The 27,632-nt window shown below is 44.4% G+C and overlaps 1 protein-coding gene across 2 annotated transcripts in view; it reads left to right on the plus strand.

The window, feature by feature from the left end:
• Positions 1-27,632, plus strand: part of LOC119420615 (flotillin-2a) — a 44,319-nt gene that overhangs the window by 5,062 nt on the left and 11,625 nt on the right. The window contains exons 2-3 of one of the 2 annotated variants that reach the window (XM_037688030.1): positions 11,202-11,283; positions 24,378-24,468. In XM_037688030.1, coding sequence (XP_037543958.1) covers positions 11,202-11,283; positions 24,378-24,468 — 173 coding nt within the window. Of the gene's footprint in view, positions 1-11,201; positions 11,284-23,908; positions 23,991-24,377; positions 24,469-27,632 lie in introns of those variants that run through there. The other variant, XM_037688031.1, reaches the window with a different exon arrangement.

The raw sequence follows: 27,632 nt of genomic DNA on the forward strand, positions 1-27,632 counted from the left end.
GGAGCCAGGCAGAAGGAGAAATCCCACACAAGACAGGCTCTAGAGCAATGTGGATATCCTAACTGGGCCTTCCTGAAAGCAGAGAAGAAACCCAAACAGGACTCCAGTCAGCCAACAGGTGAAAAGGAGGAACCCAGACCAGTGGTCATTCCATAAGTTGAGGGAGTATCGGAGAAACTGAGACGTTTATTTTCTAAACATAACGTCCCAGTGGCTTTTAAACCCCAAAATACATTACGGCAAAGACTGGTTCATCCCAAAGATCCAGTCCCCGGGCACAAACAGAGTAATGTTGTGTATGCTGTTCAGTGTCAGGAGGGCTGTGATCAGTCTTACATCGGGGAAACTAAACAGCCACTGGCCAAAAGGATGGCCCAGCACAGAAGATGAACATCATCAGGCCAGGACTCTGCGGTCTACACTCATCTCCAGGTCAGCGGTCACTCTTTTAGGGATGAAGATGTTCACATCCTGGACAGAGAGGAACGATGGTTTGGGAGAGGAGTAAAGGAGGCCATCTTTGTGAATAGAAATCGTCCATCGTTAAACAGGGGTGGAGGCCTCCGGGTTCAACTGTCCCCCTCTTACAATGCTGTGATTGCTAGTATCACTCAGCCCTCTGTGAATAGTAAACAGCCATCAGTGTGCTAATGATCCATTGTTATGCTGATGGTCCTTCTTGAGCATGTGATCAGCTGGTTTTGGTTGTCAACAGCAAACTGGTTGATCCACTCTGAGAAGGTGCTATTTAAGAGACTGAGCTGAATACAGCACCTCAGACTGAGGAAGTCTCTCGGATGAGAGACAAAACTTTTCTACATTTTTTTGTTGTTTTGCTTTAATTTGTTTTTTTGAATGTCCAGAGGACCAGATTTAACTTTTTTAAATTGAATTGAATATCGAAGTTGTGTTAACACATGCACGTTTTAAAGATCAGGGTTTTCTCTGTAAACAACGTTGAACTAATACATCCCAAACGAACGCTGTCAGAGCTGTTTCTCAGGAAATGTTTTGATTAAAACTGACGTGGATCCTTGATCGTTTGATTAATGTGTGTGTTTATGAATCTTGCTGCTGCATGTTCTCCCATTGTAGGAAAAATAAATCTGATCTGGTCGTCATTGAAAGCAGAGTTAAGAGTTTGGACTGTAGATCCAAAATGAAATTGCAGTACATATGTGTCACAGTGGTACTTTAAAAAAAAAAATTACGTAAATTCCTGTTTACTATATTTACAATGAACCTCTCCTCCTTTCAGTGGAGTGGACTTTCAAGAATCTCAGCAATGCTGGTGGCTAAAATAGTGCATATGTATTTCTATGGGTGAGCAGACTAGTTGGCATTTGCCTGGAGGTTAATGAGTTTTAACAGTGAAAGCTTGTTTTACTGAAACTCTTTAATAAAATTAGAAGCTTGAAACTCATTGCACGGGCTAAAGTCATCTGATGATGAGAAATCATGGAGTTGTAGCTGCTCTGGTCGAACCATGAAAATAACAGTTAACTGAGTTCTAGTCTTTTATGTTGTTTTGTTTGCTAAAGTCAATTCGCTGTGGCTGCCATCTTGAATTGGATCGGCTCTAACAGTTAATAATCAATTGTAGATTTACACCAGATGATTACATTCTGAAAATGTTATTAAAGCCACTATAGCTGTCAAAATACACAACTTTTCAGTGGTTTTCATTTGAATTTTTATGCTTTTTAACACATCTGCACAATGCAATGATTGTTTGGGGGTTAATCAGTAAGACTCATCAGAATTTTTATTAAAAAAAAATGCAACTACAGTACTGTAAATTTGGCGATCAGTTATAGAAATTCTCCTGTTAGAGTTTCACACAACAGCTCATTTTCAACTGATTTTAGCCCCAACTTTTGTTTTAATGCTCTCCACTGCTCGATTTCCTCCCTCACAATGTCTCTACTCCTGTCCACTGTTCTCACAACTTTTAGTTACCATTTCTTTTCAGTTGGAGAGAAGAACTTCACCTTTTTCTCTTTGGACCTGGTGTCTCTGATTCAATTATTCTCCTCTGACTCTGTTTACAGCTGGGAATTATTTTATAGACTTAATATCTGTCACGTGCTGAGGCTTTTTGATGTGCACATGTCCATGTTCGAATGTAAACAAACATCTTGTAATTATTGGCAACGAAACACAATGCTTCTGATCTTGCTCACTTATTATTATTATTATTATTATTATTATGCTGCATATTTACTAGTTGTTTTATTGTCGTAGATGGTACACGTATACAAAACAAGAAAAATTGTGCATTTTAATAACTATTATATTTTTAACATCCGTCCACTGGTTCACAAGTTGTTTTGCTAACAGATAAACAAGGTTGACTCCAAGAATTAATGCTAAAGTTGTAAGAGAATATTTTCTTTACAGTGTTCTGTACGATGCTCTGCTATTATCACACAACATTTTATCACAATATCTGTTAAATTTGACATCATTACGTTACTAGAACCACCTTCTTCCACCTGCGTAATATCGCTAAAATTAGAAACATCTAAAAATGATGCAGAAAAACTGGTTCATGCATTTGTCATGTCTAGACTGGACTATTGCAATGGTTTATCTGGGTGTCCAAATACTTCTTTAAAACGTCTTCAGTTGATCCAAAATGCTGCTGCCAGAGTCTTAACTGGAGTTAGTAGGAGAGATCATATTTCTCCAGTTTTAGTTTCTCTCCATTGGCTCTCTGTCAAATCCAGAATAGAATTCAAAATCTTACTTCTAACCTACAAAGCTCTCAACAACCTAGCTCCATCTTATATTACACATCTTATTGTTCCAGATTTTCTTAACAGAGCACTTCACTCTCAGGCTGCAGGTTTACTTGTGGTTCCTAGAATTTACAAAAACAGAATGGGAGGCAGATCTTTCAGTTATCAGGCTCCTCTCTTGTGGAACCAACTTCCAATCTCTGTCCGTGAGGCTGACACATTATCCAGTATTAAAACTAGGTTTAGGACTTTCCTTTTTGCTAAATCCTATAGTTAGGGTCAGCTTGGGTTTCCTGAGCTGTCCCTTAGACAAACTGGCCACACTTTTCACTCTGCTACTGTCTTTACTTACTCTGCTCAACATTTGTAATTATTTTTTCTATTCTTAACATGTGTTTTTGTCTTTCAGGTATACCTGGACCTACCATTCTGTGTTCGTCTGTCTCTCCTTCCTGTCCTCTCAACCAGCCGGTCAAAGCAGATGGCCGCTTGTCCTGAGCCTGGTTCTGCTGGAGGTTTCTTCCTTTTAAAAGGGAGTTCTATTTCATATAGGCTTCACTCTTTAAGGCTGTCGCTGATGGGTTTTATCCCGTTATGTGAAGCATTACACTGAAAAATTTAGTCCACGTCCACCTGCTGTGTGGGCCCCACCCGGTCCGTATAAATTACGTTAAGAGCGGGTAATCGGCTCCCATTTTTCTTCAGCGAGCTAATAGCACTGTCAGAAGAACGAAGAAGGAAAGTTGTATAGCTGACCAACCTTTTGTTAAGACTGCCTGTGGCCGTTATGCCAACTCTCTGTCGTCCTGGTGAGTTCTCCTCCCCGAAGGGAAGCAGACGAGCAGTCCTGTTTCAAGGTAAGCGCCGAGGAGTATTTCTCAGTGACAGGTTGCTACACGCTGGACGCCATCTTGTAATTTTCCTCTTATCGCCAACCCTCAGAGCGAATCGGATGGTTCCTCCGGGACAGGCAACGTCAGTAGCAGCCCCCCTGCTCATTCCCTCCTGGAGAGCGTAGTGTCGGTAGAGGGGGGCTGAACGAATGCTCACCCCCTCACCTTGTTTCACATCGGCGACCACACCGCTCCCAGCCGCTGGCGCCATTTCGAGTTTGCCCGGCTTAACCCAGCTCGTCGCCCTGATTTTCATCTGGCCTCGCTTTCCCAGCGGTGACGTCCTTCTGGGACGAGGCTGCAGCCGGTCCTGGTAGAATAGGGCGCCGGTTCCCACATCCGCGCCCATCACCAGAGTGGAGAGGGGTTCAATGAGCGGAAATTCCCTCAGTACCCCCGGGAGCCGAGCCTGACGGAGGCTTTTCGGAACAAAGATGTCCAGGTTGGACCAGCGTCCCACGTCTCCGGTTAGCGTAATCAGACGGTGACATCACTCTCCAACCGAGCTCACCAGTGTGCGTTTCCAGGCGGCCGCAGCGAACAACACGTTACGCTGTTGGCATACACGTTCTGAGGCGGGAGGAGTCGTATGCTCCCTCTGCAGGGCAGCTGACGTCATCCTCAACCGGTGCGCCTCTTTTGCTGTCTGCCGGCCTCGCGTCGCAGCCGGAGGACGAGGTTTCCAGAGGTTCTCCTGGCTCGTCACTCCACCTCCCTCTCGGAGGAGCTGCAGAAAGGTTTTTTTGTTGGGGGGCCCTCATCAACCAGAGATCACTTTCAAGATGTTCCATGGCTACACAACGCTGCTACGCTAGCCCCGCCCGCCAGACAGCATTCACCCATACGGCGCTGTGTTATGAAGGCACGCACGCAGTTTCTCAGCGCTCGCCGCTCACGTCAACACAAACGTGAGATCGCTGTACGAGCCCAGTAACGTATCTCGCTCTCGTCAGGAGCGACACGCGTCTCACCGCGGTGGTGTCAAACGCGCGCTCCTGCAGCGTCATCAGTTTTCACACGCCTCTCCTCAACGCACAGCGTTCCACATAACATGATGTGGACCCGCAGTCAAGCGCAGCACACAGACGCGCTCAGAGCCGAGCTTTGCCTGTGGGTCACGCAGAACACACTCCCACGGCTCATGACAGCGGTTGAGGTGGCGGACTGACTGACATCCGTTAAAACATGACGCACCACCTAAACGCGCGCCCACCACACGGACGTTACGCGGAGTGGCTGCGAGTTTTCTCGCCAGGCATAGATGGTCAAAGCTGATAGCAGGGGTTACGTGTTGCAACTTGCAGCCTGACCCCCTCCGCTTGTAGGAGTTTTAAGAGACGGTCTTGTCATCACCAGACCAGGTCTCATCCCTAAAGGCAGAAGTCCAGGGGTTTCCCGGCAGAGAGGGAAACACAGGTTGTTACTCACGTTACTTCCTGGTTCCAAACGGACCAGAGGAACGAGACTGATGTGGACCTGTCAGTTTTTTTCAACAAGGCGATCGTGGGCAGACCGCTTGTCGGCTCAGGCTCAGATGTTGACGTCACACCGGCCAATTCTGGGCTTCGCCATAAAAATTGGAGAAGTCTCCCGGCCCAGACGATTTTTATCTGGGAGTGGGGCTAAACTTGTTTATTCGTTTATCACAGACGAGAATCTACTCTCTAAGAGTCCAGCTCCACCACGTAAACCGGGCAGAGTAATAAAAGATGTTTTCCATCATAAAGCTGTTAAACACGATGTTGTCATCGCATGGATCTGGTGAGGCAAGAAAGAGGCGGGCGATCACTGTTCCTCCCTCCGTGAGAGCAGACCCCCCGACACTGGGAAAACCCCTGGTTTTTGTCGGAGGGAACCCCCGTCAGCAGACCTACGTCACACGTGTCAGTCTTTACAGACGCACCGGTGTCAGGTTGAGGGGTGACATGCCTATCTTGAGCTGTATGGGCGCTGTGGCTTTCTCACAACAGCTCGTATAAACGTTCTGGAGGGTTGCATGGTTCTGAATGTGATTTAACACTTTGTTCCTGTGCTGCAGAATCAACGCAGCCCAAATATTACACATTGCGAGGAAAATACTGTGTTGGACACACCAAAATCTGCTCTCCACCAGAGCAATGTACATCCGGTGTTCTGTACAAGAGACAGATGTGATGTCCAGGGGCGGTCCGTATCACGGGGAGTGACCCTCCACCTCGGTCTGATGGCCCAGATGTGGCAAGAATTTGGCAAGCGGCCGTGGACCTGTTTGCGACACGAGGGAACGCTCGGTGTCAACTGTGGGCTTCACTGAGCCCACGAGACGAACCACCGCTGGGAGGTGGACGTGTTCACTCATAATCTATGGCCCAAAACGATTTTACATGTTCCCCCACCGCTTCTGATATTACGGGTTTTTTTAACCGAGTTCAGGAGGAGGGATTGACGGCTCTCCTGGTGGCTCCTGAGCGCGTGAATGCACCAGGGTTCCGGTTCTACGACGCCTGTTATTGGGGCGCCCGTGGAAACTGTCATGGAGAGAGAGGATGCTCTCCTCCAGGCGGGAGGAACGATCAGGAGTTACCCAGAAATAGGCCAGCACATGTGGGTCTGGCCGCTGAGCGGACCCGCTTAGAGAGGATGGGTCTCCCGCAAGATGTAGAAGCCACCCCATGTCCACTAGGTGACATGCTGTCCTCTCTGCAGCAGCTGATGGACGGGAATTTTGGCGTTCAGCACGATAAAACGTATGCTGCAGTCATCTCTTCCTGTCACGAAGGAACAGCTTTTAATCACCCGCTAATGAAGCGTTTTGTAAAAGGTGTACAGAGAAAGGTGTAGAGGCCACCTCATGTCCACTAGGTGGCGTGCAGTCCTTTTTGGCAGCAGCTGAGGGTCAGAAATTTGGCGTTCAGCACGATTAAACGTATGCTGCAGCCATCTCTTCTTGTCACAAAGTTTTCGGTGACAGAATAGCCTTTAATCATCATCTGATGGAGCGTTTTGTAAAAGGTGTATAGAGAAAGTGTAGAGGCCACCTCATGTCCACTAGGTGACGTGCTGTCTTTCTGCAGCAGTTGATGGACAGAAATCTGGCGTTCAGCACGATTAATGTACGTTGCAGCCATCTCTTCTTGTCACAAAGTTTGGGGGACAGAACAGCTTTTAATCATCCGCTGATGAAGCGTTTTTTAAAAGGTGTACAGAGATGCAGACCTGTTTTTTCGCGCCCACTTGCTCCACAGTGGGATTTAACGCTGGTCCTGCTAGCCCTGATTTAAGCTCTATCTGAGCTACTGAATCAGGTTCCAACTAAATTCTTGTCTCTTAAAACAGCCCTGCTGTTGGCTTTAACATCCGCTAAGAGGGTGAGAGATTTATCTGTTCTCTCTGTCGCTCCGTCATGTCTTAGAATTCAGGCTGATGGCAGCTCAGCTGATCTAAGACCGAATCCAGTTTTATGCCTAAAACATCACGGGCTCTTTAAATTAAGAGCGATATTGTTGGAGGGGTTCTCCCCCCCCCCCCCCCCCCCGGCAATCAGAAGAAGAAGCATCTTCTCATCTTCTCTGTCCTGTGTGGGCGTTGACGTGTTACACAGCTGCAATGCGTCAAACTCAACATTTGTTTGTGCATTATAGAGATGCATCTGCAGGTCGCCCATTACCCACCCAGCGCCTGTCACACTGGCTGTGTGAGACCATTTCTGAAGCCTACAGAGCATCAGATTTAGAGCCTCCTGACAACCTCAGGTCACACTCGACCAGAGGTATCGCATCTTCGACTGCTTTGCATAATGGTATGACAATGCAGGATATTTGCACTGCGGCCGCGTGGTCAACACCCTGCTCATTTATTCGTTTCTATTTACGTGATGTGACGGCTCTTTCCATGTCGCATTCTGTCTTTAGTGTTCGAACAGAATGAATATTGTTGTTTCATGGAACCCTGTCTAACTCACATCTGTCTGCATGCATTACAGTGTGAGATGTGGTTATCAGTCACAAGTGGTGACTGTTATTTTGGTTCTATTGTCATTGATCAGTTCATGACTATCGTTACCAATCAGTTATTTGATTAATAATCAGCTCTCTTGTTATTATTAATCTGTTCATACTGTTCGGCCGTGAACCGGTTGGTTCATAGTTCCTTTTCAGTTTTTCTCCCCTCCGTTGAAACTTTTCCGGGGCGTTCATGCATTCAGAACGCATAATTACACATCATGCGTCTGTGCATGGTACACATAATTACGCTTCGCGTAATTACGTACATGGGAGCTGAGTGACAAGACTTTTTTTGGGCAAGCTTCCGCTTCATACGGTGTTCGAATGGACCCAGTGAGGCGAGGACAACATCTGCTTCACCCTTAACCCATCAGCGACAGCCTTAAAGGGCGAAGCCTATATGAAATAGAAAGTTGGTTACGTACTGTAACCCCAGATTCTATGAATATAGGCGTCGGGCCTCACTGGCTCCTAAGTAGCTGAAGAAAAAGCTATTTGGGAGCTGATTACCTGCTCTAAACATAATTTATACGGACCAGGTGAGGCCCACACAGCAGGTGGGCGTGGACTAAATTTTTCAGTGTAATGCTTTGCATAACGGGATAAAACCCATCAGCGACAGCCTTAAAGGGCTACGCCTATATTCATAGAATCTGGGGTTACAGTACGTAACCAACGTTTTTCCTCCTTTCCACTGTTGCCACTGTGCTTGCTCAGGATGGGAGACTGCAACAAAGCCAAGATTCAACTTGTCTGCTGGATTCCTTAGATTGAGAACTTTACTAATTGGCTTTTATGTATGTGAATGTTCCTGTAAAGTGCCCTGAGACAACTTTGTTGTGATTTGGCGCTATATAAATAAACTGAATTGAATTGAAATTTTATCCGTTATTTTCAGTTGGCTGTGGCAGCCATCTTGAATTGGGTTGGCTCCAGAAGTTAGTCAGTCATAGATGTACACTCAGTGATTGTTTCCTGAAAGCTTCATTCCAGCTGTTCGTGAGATACTTTAATAACAGACACAGATATGCTCATAAATAAAATCGTCTGTCCTCCTTTTGCAATAAATGGTTCTGTTATAACCACGCAGAGTGCAGCAGTTGTACATTTATATAAACTACAGATAAATTACCAGTTTGTTTGGAGATTAAACCACAATCTTGTAGTTGTGTGGTTTTCCTCTTTAGAGCACCGTAATTAATCATCTTGTCTTTACCGGTCTTGAAAATGAGGTGAAGCATAAATGATGATATCAGATCATGTCAGTAATTATTTAATAAGAATAAATCTAGATTAATGGACTGGGGATACAGCGGTTACAGAAAGCAAGCCTGTGATTGGGAGGTTGTCAGTTCAAATCTCCTGACCATTGCTGTGTGGTTCCCACATCTGCCTCTACCCCCATTTCCCCCCACTCTGGACCCTTGAGCAAGGTGGTTGCATTGGAAAGGGCCTTCTCTGCCCTTACTGAAGACAACAAGCGTGCAGGGATTTTCTTCTTCCAGGATAGTGTAAAGAAAAATTGTGTAACTTCTAGGAAAGTACAAGACTTTGAAATTCCTACTGTGTCAAACGGTGAGACTTCTGCTTTAGACGTAAAATGTCACAATGTTTGTTGACCATGGTATTTCTTAACAGTGATACTTTTTGACGATGTTGAACAGATGTGACTGAATGAGGTGTGGGTCAGTATTTCCTGTCTTGGATTTTTGAAGTTGTAAAGATTGTCTGTCCTTTCCTTTTGCCTGTCAGTTAACATGTGACAGCTGGGAATGTTGCTGCAAACACTCGAGAAGAAATTACCGGTATCAGACTCTGGGGCCGTTTACACGGCACGTATTTTGAGTGCATCCGCAGCTTTCTCTCTGCGGTTCTGCTGATCATTTACACGACACCAGTGGCCCCCCTCTTTGAATCCGGAGGTTTCTGAACCCACCTTCCAGAGTGGAGGTTTTTCGCTGACCCCCCTGCTGATAATGTAAACATCTCCCGCTGAGATTTTGTGTTAAACCACATGCGCACATGCACGTGCGGACAGACGCTATATTTCTATCAACATGGCGGCGGACAGTGCTTTCAGAACCTCGACAGATGGAATATATTTTAATCTCGTAGTTAATCTACGTGAGATTCCAGGTGCTGTGACCGACATCTGTGTTGGAAGAGAGTCTGATCCAGTTCTAATGTCGCTGTTTATAGAACATGGCACGTGCACACGTCGCGCTGCACTATAACATAAATGTACTAAGTAACAACAGTTTAATAATAATAAACAGTATTTATGTTAGTGTGTGAGATATAATGAAGCTCTGAGCTAAATGAAGCTATCTGGACATTGTGTAATTCAAATTTAAAATGATGCTAAACATATAGCATGAACACTAAAGTTGAAAATGAAGACATCAGGTTTAATTATTATTTTATTTATTTATTCAACACCACAAACTGTATGTCACACAAACTCTGATAATTAAACTGAACACTCTATTAAAACATGTTAACTGAACTTGAATGGATTGAATAAAAGAAATGAGGGGAATTTTAAATAAATAGTTCATCCAACATCTGTCTTCGACGTCCTCCTGCAGTTCATCTGGGCTGAGCCTTGTTCAGAACCGGTCCGCCTGGTGGAAGGACAGCTTCTTCTTTCAGGAAAAAATAAAAACTTGGTTGTTTTGTAACCGAAGTAAACACAAACTAACGTTATTAAGAACGTTGATTTACCTGCAGTAAAACAGCTACTGATTATCACGGAGTAAAGTCCGACATCGCCGACTCGGTTCTGGTCCACTCAGCGACCGGTGTGGAGCTGTTAGATGAAGCGGTCCCGCTTGGCGTCAAATCTGTCGACTCTTATCCAAAATCCAGCCAGAATCCAGCTTTAACTTGTTGTTACGTTGTTGTTAGCTGGTTAGCCCAGAGGAAAACAACGTGCCGAGGCAGCACGCATGCTCATTAGGTGAAGGTACAAAATTCACAGTGCCATCTAATGACCCGGCATGGTAACTACAGCGGATTCAGGAGGGCGGGGGGGAATCCTTCGGATGCATTTAAAACCAAAATGCGACCGTGTCAACGCAAATCTTTTCCTCTAATTAACATACGAAAAAACCTACGTTTCCCCGCATCGTGTCCGTGTAAATAGGGCCTAAGGCACAAGGGTGTTTGTGTGGGGGTGGGGGGAGGTTTCTGCAACTGAAAGTTAGGGTTGAATGACTACATAATTTTTAAACTCGACATTAACATAATAAAACTCGAGTAGAACTCGAGTACTTGATGACGTCATAGGATCTCAAGATGCAAAAATAAATAAATAAATAAAACTGCAAAAAAAAGAAAATAATGAAAAAATAAAAATCAAGACACAACTCGACTCTCAATTTGACTCTGTGGGAATTATGGTTGGAAAGTGCCTCTTTTTTCATGTTTACCTTTTAGAAACTGGTTGGTGAGAATGAAACTGGGTCACTTCAGAACTAAATGTGGCTCTGCAGCTAGGTCTGATTGAGTTTATTAGAGATGTAAAAAACCTGAACCCACCAAGAGGGTCTGTCTGAATGTGACATCTGTTCTGTCTCCCAAAGGTGACTGCTGTGGTTCTGATAAGAAGACTTATGTCGTCGGAGGCTGGGCTTGGGCCTGGTGGCTCATCTCTGACATTCAGAGGTAAGATCTGTCTGCTGTGGCTTTAATGCAGAAAACACACTTTCTTTTGCTGTGTTACTCAGGAAACCTTCAGGAACAACAGGAAATGTGCTGGTCTACACGAGAAATGTTCAGTGTTAAAAAATTAAATAAATTCTCAGTCCTGTTGATAAGACAGGAACTGGGTTAACAGGTTCCCCCACAATAAAACAAACAAAAAAAAATACCTCAAGTACAATGGATACTACACACAAATGGTGAACTTTACCACAATACTCAAAACGTTGCACAATAAACAGGAATCCATGACTCCTGACAGTTTGAAAAAAAAAAAAATTAATGTGGATTTACGAGTTAATTTGATCTAAAAAAGATCAACGTTTACATTTTAACACCAAAGACACAAAATAAAAGTTTTTTTTATTTCCTACTCTAGGTTATATAGTATAATTCAATCAGTTCTCAGTTAAATCCTCATCGAACAAAACAAAATTGAACAGTTGAAGTTGATGCCACACTAAACGGAGACATGGATTAAAAAGAAAAAAAAAACGGGGACAAAAACCAGCATACACTATCTGCTTCAATATTTGCCTTTATTTACGTATGAAATGAGAGGAAAGCTTAATATATGTGCAGCTTCTTGGTGCTGTGGGGATGGAGAGAGGTGGTGTCTGAGACAACACTATTGATTGTGAAAACAACAACAAACAACCTAATCAGGCGGTAGCCCACGAGTTGAAGCTTGAACGGAGCCATTGTGCATGTGTGCTGGTTCTAATACAAGTTAGAAGTCTGGCCCACTTCACGTAAACTAACAGTGTTGTTGTTAAAAAATAAAGCACCGCTCAGGAAATGGTTTCAGTTGTTGACTCTTGTTGATTCATGTAGTTCTTATCTTGCTGCTGCAGCCTCCTATTTATCTTTTGATTTGTTTAGCTGTACTTCGTCGTATTTCCTGCTCTTGGGAGTGGCACCGTGCGTGGGTGGGCGAGCAGGTGAAGCGCCAAGCCCACGTTTTAGTGTCTGGTTACAAAAATACAAGATGGCAGCTTCAGTAAGCGGGATCCAGTTGCTCCAGTTTCAACAACAGATGAAGGCGGTGCAGCTTTTTACATAATGTTTGTAAGAGGAGAAGTAATAAGTGAGTTTTAGAGCAGATAGACAATGTTGCTACCTCACTATCAAACTATTTAGATTTAAAAGAACAAATACTGTGACGAAATGTTTTTATACTTATTATTCATTATAGTTCTTATTAGGAACTTTAAAAAGAGGGGATATAGTTTTAGTAATATTAGTGTGTTTAAAAACAAAACATTAAATTCAAAGCATCATTAAAATAGTCCAACCATCAGGTTTTGTTGCTAAAGTTGTCTGATGTACATTTAATTTAGTAAGTTTACGTGTTTAAGACTGGACCATGTTTAAAGTGAATAAAATGTTACCGTTTTATTGCAGACACATGAAAAGTTAAATGCTACATTTATTGCACCAGTAATTGTTATCTTAGTAAATCTGAATGGTTGATGTTTTTTTTTAAAGTAAATAATAATAAAAATAATAATAAATTCTAAGTAATAAGATTCTCTATTTGCTTTAATGAATCTTTTATTCCTTGTGTTTGAAGTGCACTTTTTATTTGTATAAAATTTATGCAAGTTAACCAAAAAAAAAAAAAAAAGAAACTTTTTTTAGAAAGGAAAACAGATTATTACATATTCATCTTACAAAAACAACAAAAAAGTAATTTGTTTGATAATAATGTATATCTGACACTGCCTTGGATGCATTTCTTTGGTTACAGATTTGGCAAAAGAATAGTTTAAATAATGATGGAAATAAATTGTTGTTTTGTGTGTTATTGCCTTAAAAATCGTCAGAGCTTCAGAAACATTTTTTTTTCCTGCTTCTGTTTCTACTTGTCTAACTTGCTTTGCTTTGTCTTATGTTTATCTCGGCCTGTTCTATTTCGTATAGTCTTCGCCCTTTAAGGCTTTCGCTTAGTGGGTTTATCCCGTCATGCGGAGTATTACACTGAAAAAATTTAGTCCACGCCCACTTGCTGTGTGGGCCCCACCCGGTCCGTATAAATTACATTAAGAGCGGGTAATCGGCTCCCATTTTTCTTCAGCGAGCTAATCGCACTGTCAGAAGAACGAAGAAGGAAAGTTGTGTAGATGACCAACCTCTGTTAAGAATGCTTGGCCCGTCACGTCAACCTCCGGTCGTCCCGGTGAGCTCTCCTCCCCGAGGAGAAGCTGACGAGCAGTCTTGATTCAAGGTAAGCGCCGAGGAGTATTTCTCAGTGACAGGTCGCTACACGCTGGACAACGCCATCTTGTAATTTTCTTCTTATCGCCGACCCTCGGAGCGAATCGGATGGTTCCTCCGGGACAGGCGACGTCAGCAGCAGCCCCGCTGCTCATTCCCTCCTGGAGAGCGTAGTGTCGGTGGAGGGGGGCTGAGCGAATGCTCACCTCATCCCACCTCGTTTCGCATCGGCGATCACACCGCTCCCGGCCGACGGCACCCTCTGGGGTTTGCCCGACGTATCCCAGGAGGCGGCTGACATGAAGGGACCCTTTTTTACGTCCTGCGCCTTATCCACCAGTTCGGATGATCCGACGGGAAGGTTTTTTCTGGGCTCCATCCCGGCTCGCCGTCCTGATCCCATCTGGCCTCGGTTTCCCAACAGGACGTTCTACGGGGACGAGGCCACAGCCGGTTTCCTGGTAGATTGGGGGGGCCGGTTTCCACAGTCGTGTCCATCACCAGAGCAGAGGGGTTTCACCGAGCGGAAATTCCCTCAGTGCCCCCTGGAGCCAAGCCTGACGGAGGCTTTTCTCGGAGCAAGATGTCCAGGTGGACCAGCGTCCCGCGCCTCCGGTTAGCGTAACCCAGACGGTGACACCGCTCTCCAACTGAGCTCACCAGCATGCGTTCCAGACGGCCGCAGCGAACAACACGTTACGCTGTTGGCGTACACGTTCAGAGGCGGGAGGAGACGTACGCTCCTTCTGCAGGGCAGCTGACGTCATCCTCAACCGGTGCGCCTCTTTTGCTGTCTGCTGGCCCGCATCGCAGCCGGAGGACGGAGTTTTCAGCGTTTCCCTGAGACCGCCAACAGATGGCGCTCTAGGACAACAAATGGCAAAGCAAATTACGTTTTTTACGGAGGATGTGTGTGGAGGTGACACGAGTTTAGATTAAAACATCATTTAATGATGAAAGTGTCTATTTTTAGCCAGTCTGTCAGCTCAGATGACCTGACAGCGGCTCCCTCTCACATCCTCCACACGAAATAAGCCGGTGGCAAGACGTTCCACGGCCGTCTCGCTGAGCTTCACTGCAGCCCCGCCCATCAGAGACTGGCCCTCATCATCCCGGCAACAGAGTGTCCAATGTTTTCCCAGAGATCCCCAGCAGACGGCGCCCTGGGCCGACAAATCCCAGAGCTCACGGGGGAAAAGATTCAAAATGACGGTCTGCGGAGGGTTTGTGTAAAGATGACACAAATGTTGAAATTAAACATCATTCAATGATCAAAGTGTCTGTTTTTAGCCAGTCTGTAAGCTCGTATGAACTCACAGCGGCTGTGCACACATCCTCCACAAAAACGAGCCGGTGTCCTTAAATAAAGGTTTTTCAAACTTACCGTTGCTCCAGACATGACGAGACGCTCACATAACACAACAGTGGTAAGTGAAATAACTCGTAGTCAACCCGAGCTGCACGATCCTCACCCAAGCGGTGTCAACGTGCACTCGCGCGACGCATACAGCCTTCACCCAAATGTCGTTGCGTTGATGATGGTGCACACACAGCTCCCTGGCGTTCACTGGCTCACGTTGGCATAAATGTGGGACCGCAGGCCAGGTCGGTGAAGGACCTCGCTCTCAGCGAGAACGACACGCGCCGCACCGAAGCAAACACGTGCCGCCTGGGCTGGGGCAGTCTTCACTCACCACTCCTCAGCGCTCGGCCGCTCACGTCAGCATTAGCGTGAGACAGCTGAGCGAACCCAGTGACGAATCTCGCCCCAGCGAGAGCGGCGCGCATCCCACCAAAGAAAATGCGTGCTCCCGCGGGGCTCACAGCCTTCACTCAAACGGCACAGCGTAGATGAAGTCGCGTTCACCGCTTCTCAGCGCCTGTCCGCTCATGTCAGCATAAATGCGGGATCGCAAAGCAGGCTCAGCGCAGGACCCCGCTCGTGGCAGGAACGACACGCGTTTTTCACCGCATTGGCGTCAAACGTGCGGCCCAGCGGTGTCATCAGCTGTCACACGCTTCTCCTCAACACACACCGGTCCACCTAGACATGAAGGTGGACCCTTGGTCCGAACGCAGCACACAGGAGCGTTCAGAGCCCTTTCGAGAAGCCTCGCCTTGGGTCACACGGAACACATTCCCGCAACATGACGACGGTCGAGGTGGTAGACTGGATGACATCCGTACAAAACACGACGCATCACTTAAACGCGCGTCCACTCCACGAACGTTATGCGGAGTGGCTAAAAACATGCTCGCCAGACAGATGGATGGCCAGGTTGTTAAGCTAGGGTTACACGTTGCAATTTGCAACCCGACCCCCTCCGTTCGGAGGAATTTTAAGACGGTCCTGTCATCACCAGACCAAATCTCATTCCTTAATGCAGAAGTTCAAGAACTTCTGGTAAAAGAGGTAATCTCCAGAGTTCCCAACGGAGAGGAAAACACAGGGTTTTTACTCACGTTACTTCCTGGTTCCCAAATGGACCGGAGGGACAAGACCTATTTTGGATCTGTCAGTTTTCAACAAGGCGTTCATGGACGGACCGTTTCACATGTTGACAACCAAACAACTGTTGGACAACATCCAGAGAAACGACTGGTTTTTGTTTCCATCGGCCTGAAGACGCCTACCTTCACATACCGATCATCCCAAAACACAGGAAATTCCTGCGTTTCTCCTTTCAAGGGATGAAGTATCAGTACAACAGGCTGCCGATTGGGTATTCCCTCGCACCTCGTACCTTCTCAAAGTGTGTGGATGTAGTGAACTAAGCCTCAGGTCAAAGTCCTGGCCTTGAGGGCCTTCCTGGGACAAGAACTGTATTTCATTGATTTGAGTCCAGAAACACAAGATTAAGTTCATCCAGAGACTTTCTAAATGTCCTGCACTGATCAATTGAAAGAACACTCTCTTTTTCTATTATCATTACTATTTTACAAATGTTTGATAATCAAAGTGTGTTTAGTTCAAACCATTTTTAAATGTTGAAGTGAACTAATCATTTTTAATCAACTGTGAAACAGTATTAGTGATTTTTAATCCTCATTCAAAGTAGAAATCAAATTGGAATGTGTTACGGAGTAATTCATGCATTTTCTGATCTTCTGTTTGAAATGAGCACATTGTGAAGTTGGTCAAAGGTCGAAAACAAGTTGTTGGAACGAACTGTCATGTTTTTAAATCCTCTCAGACGTAATATAGAGAAGCTGGCACCTGGTTTCACCCAACTCGTCCAAATATTTCTCCCGTCTGTCTCTAAAACATTTTCAATCTGTTCCAAAACATTTTCTGTTTTTCTGACTTTTAGTGACCTCTTACGTCACAAAAACACACCCCTGTCTGGTAGCATTGACCAATCAGGAACCTCCCAAATGAACCGGAAATAGAACTCTTTAAATGTCGGTACTTCCTAGTTCGAACCGGCTTCAGTCGTTTGCAGCTCCAGTCGAGTGCAGTCGAGTTCAGTTCTGGGAGCAGAACCGAACGGAAGAAGTGCTGGGAGAACAGAAGTCCAGACATGATCCAGAGCTCTTCCGAGTCTTGTGGGAATTATGCAATCTTCCACATCTGAGTGGAACTTCTGAAGGACTCCACTCATGTGAAGTCCACTCGTGAGGTGAACTGTTGTTGATGAAGTCCCGCCACCACTCCGGACGGTTCTCTGCCATCCTACGGAGACGCTGGACCGGTAGCGTTAACTGGAGCTCCGTATCCGCTGATTCATCGTCAGAGAGTCGAGTTTACTACCGAGCGTACCGAGGAAAGCTGGGTTCGAATGGAGGGGGCCGTTCTGTTCAACACTTTCACTCACACACACCATCTCCCTCCCTCTAAACTTCATCTTTCCATCTTTAAACTCTTCTATCTGCTAGAAATCATTCCAGATAATTTTAGAAATGTCTGTTGTACAGCTGGAAGCAAGGGAAACCATCGCCGTATGGTTTTCTAATTGTAAACTGATTAATTAACCTGTTGTTATTTTCATATTTTGCCAAATTAATGTAAATGTTTGATGTTAAATTTTGATTCTGAAAATAAATGACCACGTTCATTTTGATGGGTCAAAGGAAATTAACGCCTCACGTTACATTTTTAATAATTAAAAGCACGACATTATTCAGTCCAGAAAAATGAATGAATCCGTTTAATTTATGAATATATCACAAAATATGTTCATCTACATGGAGACGGCCCTGCAACCTTTACACAGAGCAGGGATGAGAGTTTTGTTTTACCTGGATGACCTGCTGCTGTTGTCACGCTCCAGACAGGAAACGGTGATGCGGGCTCAGGTGCTGACATCACACCTGTTAAATCTGGGCTTTGCCATAAATTGGAAGAAAAGCTCGATTCTCCCGGCCCAGACAATTGTTTATCCGGGAGTGGAGCTAAACTCAACCACCATGAAGGGTCGTTTATCACAAACGAGAATCGACACTCTAAAAGACCAGCTCCATCACGTAAGGCCTGGCAGAGTGATAACAGCTGTTTCCACCATGAAGCTGTTAGGAACGATGTCATCAGCTCACACAGTTGTCCCGCTGGGTTTATTACACATGAGACGCCTCCAGAGGTGGTCTGCGCGTCTGCGTGTGGACCCAATAAAACAAAAGAGGCGGATGATCATTGTCCCTTCCTCCGTGAGAGTAGACCTCCGACACTGGGGAAACACCCTGGCTCTGTCGAAGGGAGTCCCCGTCAGCAGACCCACGTCACACGTGTCAGTCTTCACAGATGCGTCGCTGTCAGGTTGGGGGGAGACATGCCTATCTCAAGCTGTAAGGGGCGCTGTGGCCTCATCACACATCAGCCCACATAAATGTTTTGGAGTGTCGCACGGTTCTGAACGTGATTCAACACTTTGCTCCTGTGTTACAGAATCAACACATTTTGATTCACACAGACAACAAGGTTACTGCTGCGTACATAAACCGGCAGGGGGGTGTGTGCTCAGCCCAGATGTTACACATTGCGCAAAAACTACTGTGTTGGGCACACCAAAATCTGCTCTCCATCAGAGCAGTGTACAGTCCCGGTGTTCTGAACAAAGGGGCAGATGTGATGTCCAGGGGCGGCCCACGTCACGGGGACTGGACTCTCCATCCAGACCTGATGGCCCAGACGTGGCAGAAATTTGGCAAAGCAGCCGTGGACCTGTTTGCGACACGAGAAAACGCTCCGTGTCAACTATGGTTTTCTCTGAGCCCGCGAGACGAACCACCGCTGGGGGGTGGACGCGTTGCCCACAGCCCATGACCCAAAACGCTTCTTTACGCGTTTCCTCCACCTCCTCGGATTTTACGGTTCTTGAACCGAGTTCAGGAGGAGGGATTGACAGCTCTCCTGGTGGCCCCCAAGCACGTGGACGCACCATGGTTCCCAGTCCTGCGACTCTTGCTATCGGGGCGCCTGTGGAAATTGCCGTGGAGGGAGGACGCTCTCCTTCTGGCGGGAGGAGCGATCAGGAGTTACCCAGAAATAGGCCAGCACCTGTGGGTCTGGCCGCTGAGCGGACCCTCTTAGAAGGGATGGGTCTCCCACAGGATGTAGTGAGCACAATTCAGAATTCATGTGCTGCCTCTACCACAGCGCTGTACACATCAAAGTGAACAGTTTTTCAGCGCTGGTGTACAGAGAAAGGTGTAGAGGCCACCTCATGTCCACTAGGCGACGTGCTGTCCTTTCTACAACAGCTGATGGACAGAAATTTGGCGTCCAGCACAATTAACGTACGCTGCAGCCATCTCTTCCTGCCACGAAGGGTTCGGAGCCAGGATTTAACGCTGGTCCTGCAAGCCCTGATCAAAGCTCCATTTGAGCCTCTGGATCAGGTCCCAATTAAATTCTTGTCTCTTAAACCAGCCCTGCTGCTGGTGTAGTGAAGCAGGGACAGCTTTGCTGTAGCTTCACTACTAATTAATTATTCTTAAAGCTAGTTCAAGCACAAAGAATATTAATTATTTAATTACAACGGATTATTTTCTTTTTCGAGTTAAATTATGTGTTGTGTGACCGAGATAACTGTGAGGATTGTTTAATCAGTGACATGAGACGCCATTTTATCTTTGACCCATCAGAATAAATGCGGTCATTTATTTAACAGAATCAAAACTTAACATCAAAACATGTACCCATTGATTTGCTGATCTGTTTCTGATTAATAAAAACTTGGCATGCTTTACTAACAAGACAACAGAACATTACTGATTGAGGCATCTAGATTACTGGCAAAATAGAAAAGTTTAAGGGAAGGAATGGAGAAGTTTGAAAGGAAGATGGATAAAGGAAGATGTATGTTTGTTGACCAGAATTAACACGCTTCTTTCAACACCAGCTCAAACCCCCGGTCCACTTGGTGCGTGGCAACTCGTGACGTCTCTTTACCTTTGCAGAGGATGGATCAGCTCCGGTCTAGATGTCCCTATGCACGCTACCTTTACAGCGTCTCCGGTCAGGGTGGCTGGTCATCGTCAGAAGTCGTGTGGTTTTTACTCTGTTCAACAGAACAAGCTTCCTTCGAAGTTGTAGGGCGTTACGCCCGGGTGAATTCACAGCGAGGCGCTGTGACTCCAGCTGGGATGGACGGACCCTCGTCTCACGGTCAAATCCATCAGCTATTGATTAAATCTGAAAGTTCCTTAGGAACTCTCAGGAAGACTCCATAGTCCCAAGAAAGACTCAGGAAAACTGAAGAAGACTGAGTCCGAAGTTCCACTCAGAAGTGGAAGACTCCAGTGAAAGACTCAAGAAGACTGAATAGTCCCAGGAAGTGTTGACTTTTAACGGAGTACTCACTTCCGGTCACTTGGTACTTCCTGATTGGTTGAAACAACCAACAGGGGGTGTTTCCGTGATGTCAGAGGGTTATTAAAAGTCAAGAGAGGCTGCAGGAATGTTTACGAACGTTTAGTACAGAGAGAGAAATGTTATGGCGAAGTGAGACAAACGCAGATGCCAGCTTTTTATTTACTGTCTGCTAGGTTTAAAAACAAGACACTTCGTTCTAATAACTTGCTTTCGGACTCTCTCTGACTTTTGACCGACATCACTACTCCTCATTCAGACAGAAGATCAAAATGCATAATTATTTTGTAAATAGACATTTAACTTGAGTTCTAATTTTAATGAGGTTTAAAAATCATTAATACTGTTTCACAGTTGATTTAAAATGAGTGGTTCACTTCAACATTTAGAAATGGTATGAACTAAACACACTTTGATTATCAAGATATTCTAAAATAGTAATGATAATGTAAAAAGAAGAGTGTTCTTTCAATTGATTAATTCAGGATACAATTAAATAGTCTCTTGATGAGCTAATTTGTATTTCTGGATTTAAATCAATGAAATAAATAACAGTTCCTGTCCCCTGAAGGTCTTCAGAGACAGATTGTTGTCGGAGGCCTAGTTCACTGCACTGGCTTTAACATCCCCTAAGAGAGTGAGTGATTATCTGCCTTCTCTGTCGCTCCGTCATGTCTCAGAATTCAGGCTGACGGCAGCTCAGCTGATCTAAGACCAAATCCAGCTTTTATGCCTAAAACATCACAAGCTCTTTTAAATCAAGAGCGATATTGTTGGAAGGGTTTTTCCTTCCCCCCACAAATCAGAGGAAGAAGCGTTTTTCCATCTTCTCTGTCAGGTGCGGGCGTTGACGTGTTACATAGCACACACAGCTGCAATGCATCAAATTCAACATTTGTTTGTGCATTATAGAGATGCATCTGCAGGTCGCCCGTTATCCACCCAGCGCTTGTCACACTGGCTGTGTGAAGCCTTTTCTGAAGCCTACAGAGCATCAGATTTAGAGCCTCCTGATAACCTCAGGGCGCACTCGACCAGGGGTATTGCATCTTAGACTGCTTTGCATAAGGGTATGACAATGCAGGATATTTGCACTGTGGCCGCGTGGGCAACACCCTGCTTATTTATTCACTTTTATATACGTGATGTGACGGCCCGTTCCATGACACATTCTGTCCTTAGTGTTTTACAGAATGAATATTGTTGTTTCATGGAACTCCGTTTAACTCACATCTGTCTGCATGCATTACAGTGTGAGATGTTATCAGTCACAAGTTGTGATTGTTATTTTGGTTCTATTATCCCTAATCAGTTCATGATTATTGTTACCAATCAGTTCATTTGATTAATAATCAGCTCTCCTTTTATTATTAATCTGTTCATACTGTTCAGCCGTAAACCGGTTGGTTCATGGCTCCTTTCAGCATTTTTCCCTCCCTGTTGAAACTTTTCCGGGGCGTTCATGCATTCAGAACACATAGTTACACAGCATGCGTCTGTGCATGGTACACATAATAACGCTATGCGTAATTACGTACATGGAGAGCTGAGTGACAAGATGTTTTTGGGCAAGCTTCCGCTTCATACGGTGTTCGAATGGACCCAGTGAGGCGAGGACCACATCTGCTTCGCCCTTAACCCACTAAGCGACAGCCTTAAAGGGCGAAGCCTATACGAAATAGAACGTTGGTTACGTACTGTAACCCCAGATTCTATGAGTATAGGCGTAGCCCTTTAAGCGTCGGGCCTCACTGGCTCCTAAGTGGCTGAAGAAAAAGCTATTTAGGAGCCGATTACCCGCTCTTAACGTAATTTATACGGACCGGGTGGGGCCCACACAGCAGGTGGGCGTGGACTAAATTTTGTCAGTGTAATGCTCCGCATGACGGGATAAACCCACTAAGCGACAGCCTTAAAGGGCTACGCCTATACTCATAGAATCTGGGGTTACAGTACATAACAAACATTTCAACTATTAATAAAAAATCTCCATGAGGTTACTTCACTCACATCATCTGCTGCACTTAATCAATAGTTGCTAGGAAACTTATTGATAAGCCTCAATTAGAAAACGTGAAATTGGATGCATGAGTGAGTTTATGTACATTTGAGGCAGTCTCTTCCAGAGATCCTGCCGTGTTTGTCTATGTGGAGTTGGGACACCATTTAAGATGCCTCAGAAAATGAGTAGACGCTTCTCCCAGACAAATGATCATGACTCCTAAAAGCCCTGTTTGCACAGGCCATTATGGATGGGCTTCTGAAAGGTGGGGGTGGGAGTGTAGCTTCCTGTTCATGACGCAGTAATCATCTTAATGTTGGAGCTCTGACTCGATCCAGCTTCTCTAGAGGTTGGCTGTTAACCAGAGAGTCTTGTTTTTTTTATTTTTATCAAGTGGTAGACTCCTCATGTTTCTCCAACAAAATGATTCAAAGCATTTACAATAAAACCTCAGCGCTGTCTCTATTGTCTGCTTTGAAACACAATAATCCAGATTAGGCCTGTCACGATAAACAATGAATCAATGAATCAATTAATCACATTATAAATGAAAATTATCAACCTCATTTTCATTTATCGGCTTTGTTTCTTCGTGTCTTTCTCTTTCTACTGAAGACACTGGATGACAAAAGGTTCAACTCCGGTGCTCTTCACTGAACCCTCCCTTTCTCTTTTCTCTTTAAAATCCATTTTAACCATTCAAAATCATGTTTTTGGATCATTAAAAGCAGCTAAGCTGAGAAGTTAAGCTACGAGCTAAGCTAACAGGCCAGCCTTGGGGGGAAAAAAAACTGTCTTGTTGAAGCGCCAAAATTCACAGTTGAAACCCGTACCTTCGTGTAAAACGTTATTTTTCTCTGCAAAAAGAAACTGAGAACTTGTTTACTGATTTTTATTAAAAGTTTTGTGTGAAAAATGCTATGTTAAAGAGCTCAAACCACACCGAGCGTCCACCATTTTGAGGACAGAAGAGAGATGGCCCATGACACGTCAAGGGGTCTCCCTCCCATTTTTCTTAAAGAGACGCTGCTTGCTCCCTCACTATCCAAACTTCGGTTCAAACTGTCTTATACTGCCATCCAGTGGTCAAAAAACGTACTACACACAAAATTAACCAACATTTCTTCTTAAATTTGACAATAATTACTAATTGTTGTCAAATTTCAAACAATATTATCGTTTATCGCAATAATTCCTGAGACAATCACCCAGAAAAATTTATTGTGACAGGCCTAATCCAGATGAATAAGGACTCAGGCCAGTTGAGAACCAAGAATTCTTTCAAGACTGACTCAGATCTTTGTTTGTGAATGTTGCTGTCTGTCATGAAGTACTCTAAACATCCATCAAGAGATCAAATCGGCGACAGTAAATGCAGCTCATCATGTACGTTTCAGCCTTCTTGGCTGGATCCAACCAAACTGCAGGTCATGCTGTGTTTTCTGCCCCCTCTTTTTTCTGATCTTCTGAACGTTGGTTACTGACCGTCCTAACAGCTGTTGTCAACTCACTGTTCTGCCTGTGCTATTCCTGCTGCCTGCCTGTCTGCGTAGAATGTCTCTGGAGGTTATGACCATCCTCTGTCGCTGTGAGAATATCGAAACCTCGGAGGGTGTTCCCCTGGATGTGACAGGGGTGGCTCAGGTAATGCATTCATTAAAAACAACAAAAAAAGCTGTGCTGGTGCTTGAGGACAACGAAATGCAAAGGAAATTGGTGCCACTAACAAACTAACCAACAGATCGATTGTTTGGCAGCAAGATGGTTGAGAAATGTCTAAATAATTAGGATGTAAGGAGTGCAGTTTCAAAGGACAATAGGCTGCATTTCACAATAAACCTGAACAACTTTTGACTTCTGGGTAATGTCTCATGTTGCTCCACTGCTACTAGTGACCTGGAGTCCTTGGGTGAATGGTTTCACTTTGTCTTTTTTGTTTTCTTCCTTTCTCGTGTTCTGTTCCTTCCCTTCATTTGCTTTTCCTTCGAACATGTCAATTTTTATTTTATATTTTTTCCACATTCTTCACAGGATAACGCTTGAGATTATGACCCTGCAGCCCAAGTGTGAGGATGTAGAGACAGCGGAGGGTGTAGCTATTACTGTCACTGGGGTGGCTCAGGTAAATCATCACACTTTTCTAGGAATGCCAGTTCAGACTCCATTAACCCATTACCCTCCTACCTTCCTCTCTTTGGCATCAGCCCATAATCACAGCAGAAGTAGTAAACGAGGCTCAAGATGCACACGTTGATGTTGGGCCCAACTGTGATACACCATAATTACCCTCATTTCTGCGCAGGTTACACCAAATACACCCATCAAGCTGCAGCCAGCATCGCGTTTGTTTGTTTCAGGGCTGTCATTTTTACCCAAAGGTCAAACATTTGTTTAGATGGTTGAAATAAAGGAATATGTGAACAGTTTATATCTAAATCAGACTTTTGAGCTTGTTTTACAGTCTCAAAGGTCTGACATTCAGATTGCCAGTAAACTGAGAATTAATTATTTTGGTTTGTGCTGAATTTTAGGGTCATGAGCGGCTAAATATAAACATTTTGAATGTGGAAAATACAGTTTTCCATTACATACTATGGTCCAGTTTATTTAACATGGCTACAGTACTAATGCTAGGTATACTATCAACACACTGACAAATGTTGTTTGAAAATCAAACAGGACTTATAAATCCATGATGAGCACAGGTTTAAACTTGAGTGTGGAGTTTCTTTTCTAGAGGTGAGCTCCGTGACACAAACCTTTTTAGTCTAGGGCTGAAAATAATTCATGTTTAAAATGTTTAATCAAGCATTGAGTAATGGTAAACACTTCAGTTCAAACATCTGGCATGAGTTTCCTGTTTTAAAATGTGGGGCATTGTGGGTAATGGAGTTATGCGCTATTATAGGAATTTAAATGCAGCTGAGAAAATTGACCAGACAGAAGTGATTAAACTATTCATCATCAGATAATAAGTGTTCATTTATTCCTGGCTCAGGGTTCAAATTAACTGTTAACTAAATGTTTTCACCATGTTTGATGTTTGAAAGTGAAGGTAAATAAGTGAAAATTTACCCCCCCCCCCCATTTCTTCTCTCTGCAAAAGTTTGCAACAACACACTGCAGTTATGAGCTTTCTGAAAATAAAAAAAAATATTATACCGGTAGTTGTTATTATTATTATTTTTATTATTATTATTGTTATTAATATTATGATGATGATGATTATTAAGAAGAATAAAATAGTTATGTGAAGTCAAATGCTGTTGATTTGGTTGCAGTTGTTTTCGAGTGTGCAGAGTTGATCATGTTAAATGAATAAATATCAAATGAACTTAACAAGTTAATTAAATAGTTAATTAACTGAGAAGAGACCAGATCAGGTAAAAGCAGCTGCAGTTGTTCGCGACACTGTAGGTAAATTATCCTGATGCATTCTCAATAATCCAGGTAAAAAAAATCTACAAAAATTAAATCTGGTCCTCTGGACATTCAAAAAACAACAGAGCAAAACAACAAAAAAATGTAGAAACATTGCGTCTTTCATCCGAAAGACTTCCTCAGTCTGAGGTGCTGTATTCAGCTCAGTCTCTTAAATAGCACCTTCTCAGAGTGGATCAACCAGTTTGCTGCTGACAACCAAAACCAGCTGCTCACATGGTCAAGAAGGACCATCAGCCTAACAATGGATCATTAGCACACTGATGGCTGTTTACTGTTCACAGGGGGTTGAGTGATACTAGCAATCACAGCATTGTAAGAGGGGGACAGTTGAACCCGGAGGCCTCCACCCCTGTTTAATGATGGACGATTTCTTTTCACAAAGATGGCCTCCTTTCCTCCTCTCTCAAACCATCGTTCCTCTCTGTCCAGGATGTGAACATCTTCATCCCTGAACGAGTGACCGCTGACCTGGAGATGATGTAGACCGCAGAATCCTGGCCTGATGATGTTGATCTTCTGTGCTGGGCCATCCTTTTGGCCAGTGGTTGTTTAGTTTCCCTGATGTAAGACTGATCACAGCCCTTCTGACATTGAACAGCATACATAATATTACTGTGTTTGTGCCGGGGGACTGGATCTTTGGGATGAACCAGTCTTTGCCGTGATGTATTTTGGGGTTTAAAAGCCACTGGGGCGTTATGTTTAGAAAATAAACGTCTCAGTTTCTCTGATATTCCCACAACATATGGAATGACCACTGGTCTGGGTCTGGGTTCCTCCTTTTCACTTGATGGCTGACTGGAGTCCTGTTTGGGTTTCTTCTCTGCTTTCAGGAAGGCCCAGTTAGGATATCCACATTGCTCTAGAGCCTGTCTTGTGTGAGATTTCTCCTTCTGCCTGGCTCCTGAGTTAGTGGGGATGCTGTCTGCTCTGTGGTATAGAGTCCTGATGACTCCTAACTTGTGCACCAAAGGGTGATGGGAGTCAAACTGCAAATGCTGGTCTGTGTGGGTGGGTTTGTGGTACACCTCAATTTGCAAATGTCCTCTATCAGAGACGGAGACCTCGCAGTCCAAGAAAGCCAACCTGCCATTTTTTAAATCTTCTTGTGTGAACTTGATGTATTTATCCACAGAGTTGATGTGGTCAGTAAATTGTTGGACTTCCTGAGATCTAATTTTAATTTTGGGGCGGCTGTGGCTGAGTGATTAGAGCAGTCGTCCTCCAATGTAAGAGTTGGTAGTTTGAATCCGCCAGCAGTTATATGCCCAATTGTCCCTGGGCAAGACACTTAACCCCTCATAGCCTCTGATGTGTGTCCCATCGGTGTATGAATGTGATCTAAAAGCACTGATTAGTCTCTTTAGAATGATTTGTTCATTTAGCTTTGTTTAGTAGAGTGTTGTATGACTGGGTAAATGAGGACACAGATTGTAGTGTAAAGTGCTTTGAGTATCTTGAAATAAGATAGAAAGGCGCTATATAAGTACAGTCCATTTACCATTTACCCAGGTGTCGTCAACATACCTGAACCAATGACTTTGCAGTGTCCCTGAAAAGGACGTCAAGGCTCTCTTTTCTACCTCCTCCATGTACAGGTTGGCAACAATAGGAGAAACTGGCGACCCCATAGCACACCCATGTTTCTGCCTATAATATTGCTTCCCATATGTGAAGTAGGTTGACTGCAGGCACAGTTTCAAGAGTTGACACAGTTGTTCTGTGGAAAGCGTGGTCCTGCTGCTCAGAGTGGTGTCTGATTTTAATCTTAAACTGACCACCTCTACTGCATCCTCAACAGGAATGCACGTAAAGAGTGATGTGACATCAAAAGAGACCATT

Source organism: Nematolebias whitei, chromosome 14 (genome assembly GCF_014905685.2).
Source record: "Nematolebias whitei isolate Nwh7 chromosome 14, NemWhi1, whole genome shotgun sequence".
Taxonomy (NCBI): domain Eukaryota; kingdom Metazoa; phylum Chordata; class Actinopteri; order Cyprinodontiformes; family Rivulidae; genus Nematolebias; species Nematolebias whitei.